This window comes from Condylura cristata, unplaced genomic scaffold, assembly GCF_000260355.1.
Source record: "Condylura cristata isolate star-nosed mole 26May11 unplaced genomic scaffold, ConCri1.0 scaffold00013, whole genome shotgun sequence".
Taxonomy (NCBI): Eukaryota; Metazoa; Chordata; class Mammalia; order Eulipotyphla; family Talpidae; genus Condylura; species Condylura cristata.
This window is the reverse complement of record NW_004567114.1, coordinates 47933169-47941664: the sequence shown is the minus strand read 5'-3', so window position 1 is coordinate 47941664 and position 8496 is coordinate 47933169. Positions and strand designations below refer to the sequence as shown.

Sequence of the window (8496 nt, the reverse complement as noted above, 5' to 3'; positions counted from 1 at the left end):
ACAGAACTGGGATACAGGCCAGAGGTGCAGGGGCAGTGAGAGGATTCACCAGAGACAGAGTGGGGAGCAGAACAGACAGATTGACAAAGTACACTGCTGAGGGCAGCAGCAGGTGAGAGAGAAGAGGTCTGCCCCTCCACGTGAGTCACCTCCCTGGTGGGGGACGGAACTTGTGCTGAAGTGGCTGCTGTTAGTTTCATAGTGCAGCACTTTAACCTGTAGCGCCACCAGGTAGGGCCAACAGCACTGAAACTTTAACAGTTTAACGCCAGGGAGGCCCTGTGTATTCCTATTGTCAGGAAAGGAGTGTTTCAGAGTTAAGTTGAACTGATTTTTTTCTGCTCACACATAATTATGATCAGATCCAAGACTTAAAAGTGTCTTTTGATATAAGTTTTTATTTTACTTAATGTATCTAACATAGGTATATGTTTATCTGTCTGACTTTTCTTTGATATTATACATTAATCTTCCCATAATTACCATTCTTCTTTAAGGTAATTGATGTCCATCATATTTTCACATATAGATAATTGGAATTGCCATGACTTGAAGTGTAGTGCTTGATTTCTTTGCTGTTGGCTTAACCAAAAGTTTTAATTGCTTGAATTCTACCTTTTAATGTTGGTGATGAGTATGTAGATGTTTATTTAATTATTCATTAAACTCTAATTATGTACCATTTATATGCTTGTACAGTTTTACAAGAAAATCTCACTTAAAACTATCCATTTTATTGATTTTTACTGACAGATGAGTAATGAAAGAGGCTTTGAAACAGTAGAACTGGGAGTCATTGGAAAAAAAAAGAAAGTTCCAAGGAGAGTCATCCACTTTGTTAGTGGTGAAACAATGGAAGAATATAGCACAGATGAAGATGAAGTTGACAGCTTGGAAAAGAAAGATGTGTTACCCACTGTTGATCCGGTAGGTTTAATACATCTGATCCTTTTGTGAGTGGGTTTTGTTTTGATTGATTTGTTTACCCTTAAACATTAAATGGAAGAGCTTTTGAGGTTTAAATCAATGTATTCTAATTATAAAACTGTATTGTGGCCCTCCCTGGTGGCACAGCCAGTTAAAGCACAGCACTAAGAAGCTAAAAAGCCACTTCAGCATGAGTTCGATCCCCACCTGCCCCGGAGGTGACCACATGGCATAGCAGACCTCTCCTAACCCGCCTGCTGCTCCCCTCAGCAGTGTACTTCCACAGTCAAGCCTGTTCTGCTCCCCACTCTGTCTATAGTGAATCCTCTCACTGCCCCTGTACCTCTGGCTTGCGCCCCAGTTCTGTATGCATAAATAAATAAATAAATAGATATTTAAAAAAAAACCTGTGTATTGTACATACAATACTGTGTGCATACATATTGTGCTTATGCATTATGATCGTATAGGCATATGAAAAAATATCTTATCATTCACAATATGAATGGAAATTTCCCTGCATTTTAGTAGGTAGAAATAGTGTGGGTTTTGGGTTTTTTGTTTGTTTGTTTTTAAGTACTAGAGTTTTTGTCAGTGTGGATAGGTTTCTTTAAGATTTAACTTACTCAGTAAAGGGTCTGAATTCCAGTTCCTTTGAATTAAGGTCTGTATTGCCATGACAGTTACTAACCAGAACTTAAGAGTTGTCAGTTTTTTGTTTTTGTTTTTTAATTGCCTCAGTTTTTGAACAGAAGATAGGGTTGTTTAGTTAACTTTATGTGCCTCACCAACAACATATACAATTTCTAAATTAAATGTGATTTAAAAATTCTAAAAGATAAGCCATACATTTTTTGAAAAGGGACTGTTCGAGGTAGTCATTTTGAAAGTTCAATTGATCAAATAGTTACTGACTTTCTAACAGCCACTATTTTAGCAGTGGTTATGTACAGAATTGTGTGATACAAATTTCTACCCTTATATTCTAGAGGACAGAATGGCAATAAACAAATATATACTGTAATTACCATACTGTGTAAATGCTATGAAGAAAAAGAGCACAGTAGAATAGAGAATTATTAAATTGTTTGATTTTAAAAAATGTTATTGTTAGGTTTTATACAATCAGATTTGGCTCTAAACAAATTTTGGTTATTATAAAAAATTAAATCAGGTTTTCTTCTATAGAATGCATTCCAAGAACTGTGCAACATATTCTGAAGCAATTCCAGATGCAAACAGAATACTGTAGAGGTATTTCATACAATGAAAGAAGTTGGATAAATGTCATTATTTTAAGTTAGTTTGAAGGGATTAGTTCTAACTTGTATAGACTTTTGTGTTTAGATAAGTTTTTACACATTATTATCTCAAAAGTTGCCTTCTGTTTACATAGAAACTGACAATAAATACCTTGCGTAGAAAAATGTGTTCTTTCCTAATGATGTATTCCTTTTTTAAGCTTTAAGAAACAGTTCAGACAGCATACAATTCACCTATTTAAAGAATTGTATAGTTCATTGGTTTTTAGTATATTCATTGATATGAGTATAGTACATTTGTATTATCTCAGAAAGAAACCCAATTATCACTCCCTATTCTCCACTTTCCCAGGCCCTCAAAACCACTAATATATATTCTATCAATATTATGAACATTGCATATAGATTAACATATGATTTTTTTGTTACTGGCTTCTTTCACCTAGCATGTTTTCATTCATGCCATATAATAATGTGTCAGAACTTCACTCCCTTTTTGATATAACACATATGATTGTGGACATTTAAGTTTTTTTTTACCTTTTGGCTGTTTAGAGTAATTCTGATTTGTGCACAAGGTTTTATTCAAATACATATTTTTATTTCTCTTGCCTGGGCTCCTGATTTTGGAATTGCTAGGTCATCTGGTGACTCTATACTAATCATTTGAGAAACTGTCGAACTCTTTTCCCAAGTGGCTGCACCTTTCTTGAAGGTTCTGTTTTCTCCACATACTCATCAGCATTTTCTATTACTCTTGTTTAGTCTCATGGCCTACTGGATGTGAAATGGTATCTTATTGTAGTTTTAGTTTGCATTTCTTTGATGACCAGTATTGAGCATCTTATTGAGTCATTGGTGTATCATCCTTAGAGAAATCTTTATTCAGATCCTTTCCCCATCTTTAAGTTGGATTATTTATACTTTTATTGAATTGTATAAAAGTTCATCAATTCTGAATATAAATTTTTTTATCAGATAGATGGCTTGCATATATTTCCTCTTTGGGTTACCTTTCACTTTTTTGATATTTCCCTTTGAAATATAAAAGTTTTAAATTTTGTTAAATCAAAAATCCCTTGCCAAATATGAGGCCAATAAAATCCTGTTTTCTTTCAAGAACTTCATAGTTTTAGCTCTTACATTTAGGTCTTAGATTTATTAAGTTTTAGTATACTGCGTGACTGAAGGAAAAGTTTCACTTCATTTGTTTGCATGTGGTTTTCCATCTGCCCTTTTCTTATGTGATTTTGATATTCTTTTAAAAAATCATTTCACCAAAAAGCATGGTTTTTCTTCTAGAGCTTCTATTCTACTCCGTCAATGTGTTTGTTTATCCTTGTGTCAGTACTATACTACCTTGATTACTTTTGCTTTGTAGTAAACTTTGAAATTGGGAAGGAGGAATCTTCCTATAGGAGAGGTCTGCTGTGCCATGTGAGTCACCTCCCTGGCGGGGATTGAACTTATGCTGGAGTGGCTGCGGATAGCTTTATAGTGCTACACTTTAACTCCTTGAACCATTAGGGAAGGCTACTTTTTGATGTTATTGTGAGTGGAATTTTTTTTTTAAGATTTCACTTATTTATGCACACAAGAAGGGGCACAGGCCAGAGGTGTTCTCCACCAGAGACAGAGTGGGGAACAGAACAGGTAGATGTACTGAAACACAATGCTGAGGTGAGTGGCGGCCAGGTCAGGAGAGGTCTGCTGCGCCATGTGGGTCACTCCCTGGCTTGGGATAGAACACATGCTGCAGTGACTGCAGATAGCTTCACAGTGCTGTACTTTAACCTGTTGCACCACCAGGGAGGGCCCAGAATTGTTTTCTTAACTTTATTTTCAGATTAGTTATTGCTAGTGTATATAAAATTGTGTTGTCTCTTGTATATTGATTACACATTTTGCAGTTATCCTGAGCAAGATCCTTTAGGATTTCTGTATACAAGATTAGTTCATGTACAAATTGAGATAGTTTCTTTCTATTCTTCTAGTCCAAATTCCTTTTCTTTCATTTCTTTTGTCTAGTTTCCCTAGCTGAAGCCTTCATTACAGTGTTGAATAGAAGTGATAAGATTGGACATCCTTGTTTTGTTATAAATCTTACGGGGAAATACGTCAGTCTTTTATCATTAAGTATGATGTAGCTATGGGTATTCTTTAGAACTCTCTGTTAGTTTGAAAACTTTTTCATGCATTAAGATTTTTAATCTTGAGTTGTTGAATGTTGTCAATTCGATTTTAGTTCTTTAACTATAAGAGTATGTGAGTTTTTCTCACATATTTTTCATTGTGGTTGAGAACAGTTTAGATTATTTCTGTCCTTTAAAATTTATTGACATTTGTTTTATGACTTAAAGTATGATCTGTCTTTGAGGAATACTTGAAGAGAATGTAATTTTCTTTTTTGTTAGGTGGGAATTCTGTAGATTTAATTGGGTTACCTTGTTCATCCTCTGCCTAGCTGTCCTATTTATTATTGAAAATGGCGTATTGAAGTCTCCAAATACTATTGTTGAATTTTCTTTTTCTCCCTTCATTTCTGTCAGCTTTTGTTTTGTTGAGGCCCTCTTGAATTTTTCATTTTAGATGTTAGGGTTTTCAATTCCAGAATTTCATTTAACATTTCTCTTTGTTGATCGTTCTCTACTTAGTGCACCATTGCTATCATTCCTTCCCTTATTTAATTATGGCTTCTTTAGTTCTTTCAACATACTTATAAAAAACTTTAAACTTTTTCCCATTAAATTTAATATCTGGTCTCTCTTGCAGGTAGTTAACCTGCTTTTCCCTCCTGTGTGAGGATTATACTTCTCTATTTTCCAGCATGACAATTATTTTGTTGGAAACTGGACATTTTAGATAATATATTGTAGCAACTCTGGCAACTGCTGCCCCTGCCTTTGCCAACTCCTTGCCCCTGGGATCTTATCTTATTTTTTTGTTTGTTCATTTAGTGACTGCTATATTATTTTAGCGAAGTCTGTTTCCTTCTACCCCAGGTCCTGTCTTTCTCTAATAAAAACTAGATGACTAATTAACTTTTATCTATATAAAATTTAAGTATTTCTTTCTAGTTACTTTTACCACAGTCATCTCTGATTTTTCAGAGCATTCTGAATTTTCCAGCTATCATAAATTTTTTTTTGTAAGATATTAGGAGTTACCTTTTTTTTTAAAAAAGATTTATTTATTTGAATCTTGAATAAGTGCTATAGTGTTAATTAGCAATGTATTAAATAGAGAAGGCAACACAAGAAATCTTAAATTAGAACGCCACTGAATTTGAAAACCCATGACTAATTTTTAAATTTTTTACTGTAGTTCTTACTGAAGATTCATTTTAGAGTTTATAGAATTAGTTTGCTGACTTTGCTCTGAAATATTTTCCTTTGTGGTAATTCATCTCTTCTAAAGTACAGTGATTTTTAGGCAGTTAGAAGCTGCTGTCATATATGAAAAATATAAAATGTATGCTTCCGGGCCCTTCCTGGTGGCGCAGGGGGTTAAAGCACAGCACTGAGAAGCTAAAGCCACTTCCGCAAGAGTTAGATCCCCGCCCACCCCATCCCCGCCCACCCCGTAGGCGACCACATGGCGTGGCAGACCTCGCCCGCTGCTCCCCTCAGCAGTGTACTTCGTTGATCTGCCTGACTCTGTCTCTGGTGAAGCCTCTCGCCACCCCTGAGCCTCTGGCCTGTACCCCAGTTCTGTATGTACCAATAAATAAATCTTCAAAAAAAAAAAAGTATGCTTCCAGTAGGAAACTTGTTATAAACTTATAGGGGAAAAAAGCCAATATTTTATTTCTAAATAGACTAAAAAATCTGATGCATTTCATGGAGAATTTATAATTAGTAAGCAGGACTATCTGTGTTGGCTAAGTTAACTAAAATATAGCAACAATTGCTAAGTCTTTTGCTTAAAAAAAAAGAAATACAATTAATTTTGGGGGTATTTTTGTTGCCTAAGCTGCAGATGGTTCTATTTGATTTGTTATTTATGCATGCACATATTATATTGATCTCTCATCATAGTTTGTTTTTTTTAATGTTTTAACTAATACAGATTTCTCATAATAATGTAAATTTATAAATATATTACCCCTGAATAACTTAAGAATTTTAGGAGGAGAATTTTGAACATTAATGGAATATATTCAGCCACTTCAGTTGCTGCACTGAGTTTGTTTTGGCCAGAATTAACTTCCTTTGTGATTTCTATTTTAGTAAAGATTTTTAAATCTTACAGGTAAACACCTATCTGAATAACTTCAGTTTTTCTCAGGCTAAGTAAGTACATCTTAAGTGTGCTTACTAAAACATTTTATATTAAAAGTTGCCACCTACCATATCTGATGGCTTCACTTATGTGAGGAACATAGGGCAATCATATAAGCAATAAGGAAAAAACTAGCAAACTGTAAATTGGAGACATTCATCAGGGAGGGAAAGGGAAAGGAATCAGAATGGGAGGGGAAAGCACAAGTGTGTATGGTAATAGTTCATGGTTGTCTTGATGGTAGTAATTTTATAGGGACAACACCTGGAGAAGAAATTAAATATTTTTTTTAAATGAATGATGTTAAAAAAAAAAAAAGTTGAGGGCCCTCTCTGATAGCACAACATGTTAAAGCAAAGCACTGTGAGGCTGTCTGCAGCCCCTACAGTACCAGTTCAATCCCCTGCCAAGGAGGTGACCCACATGGCATGGCAGACCTCTCCTGACCCACTGGCTACTCCCCTCAGCAGTTTACTTTGTCAGTCTGCCTGTTCTGCTCCCCACTCTGTCTCTGGTGAATCCTCTCAACTCCGCACCTCTGGCCTATACCCCAGTTCTTGTATGCATAAATAAATCTTTACGAAAAACATTGTCACCTGAACTTTTTGCTTTTTTATTCTTGAACAAAAAAAAATTCAATTTACATGTTAGGTTTCAAGAAATAGGCCTGTAAAATCTTTTTTCCTCTCATATATGTCTCTCACAAAACCTATACTTTTTTCTTTTTATTAAGAATTTTGAATTTGGGAGCTACCCACTCATATTTAACTGTACAATACAGTATTATCAACTGTAGGCACAGTGTGGTACAGAAAATCTCTAGAACTAGTCACTTTGCATAATTGAAACTTTATATCCACTAAATAACTTCTTTTTCCGTCCATCCCAACCCTGACTACCAGCATTCTACACTCTACTGCTGGGCATTTGGTTGTTTTAGATAGCTAATATAAGTGGAATTATGCAATATCTACGCTTCTGTGACTAACATTTCACTTAGCATAATATCCTCAAGGTTCATTCCGGTTGTTTCATGGCAGAATCCCTATATTTTTCAAGGCTGAATAACATTTTATTTATGTAAATAACACATTTTTAAAAAGATTTCTTTATTTATGCATACAAGAACTGGAGTGCTGGCCAGAGGTGAGGGTGGTGAGAGGATTCACCAGAGAGAGAGTGGGAAGCAGAGCAGACAGATCTACTAAAACATACTGCTGAGGGGATCAATGAGAGAGATAAGAGATGTCTGCTGTGCCATGTGGGTCACCTCTCTTTGGGAATACAACTCATGCTGCAGTGGCTGTGGTAAGTTCCACATTGCTGTGCTTTAACCCACTGCACCACCAGGGAGGGCCCATATTTCTTTATTCATTTGTCAGTAGGCATTTAAGTGTTTCCACTTTTTGGCTATTGTGAATGATGCTGCAATGAACGTAAGAGTAGAAATACCTCTTTGAGATCTTGATTCTGATTCTTTTGTTTAACTACCCAGAAGCAGATTTGCTGAATCAAATGGCATTTTTATTTTTTAAAGATTTATTTATTTATGCATACATAACTGGGGTACAGGCCAGAGGTTCAGGGGCAGTGAGAGGAGTCACCAGAGACAGAGTGGAGAGCAGAACAGGCAGATCGACTGAAATACATTGTTGAGGGGAGAAGCTGGCGAGACAGGAGAGATCTATAGTGACATGTGGGTCTCCTCCAGGGTCAACTTGTGCTAAAGTGACCACAACTCACTTGCTGCGCTGTGTCCTAACCTGTTGCGCAACCAGGAGGGCCCGGCATTTTTAATTTTTATGTGTGTATATGTAGGTCAGAGGTGTGTGTGTGTGAGAGAGAGAGAGAGAGAGAGAGAGTATATCAGAGACAGAATGGGAGAAGAAAGTTTGATTTACTGAAATACCAGTGTACTAAGGGGAGCAGCGGATGATAAGACAAGAGAGATTTGCTGTGCTTTATGTGCATTAGTGACCTGGTGGGAATGTTACAGGGAAGCCCAGAGTGGACTGGGCCGCCTGTC

General features: G+C 36.0%; 1 protein-coding gene across 1 annotated transcript in view; it reads left to right on the top strand.

The window, feature by feature from the left end:
• Window positions 1–8496, top strand: part of FAM177A1 (family with sequence similarity 177, member A1) — a 23041-nt gene that overhangs the window by 5949 nt on the left and 8596 nt on the right. Inside the window, exon 2 of the mRNA XM_004681941.2 lies at window positions 754–927. Coding sequence (XP_004681998.1) covers window positions 754–927 — 174 coding nt within the window. The remainder of the gene's footprint in view (window positions 1–753; window positions 928–8496) is intronic.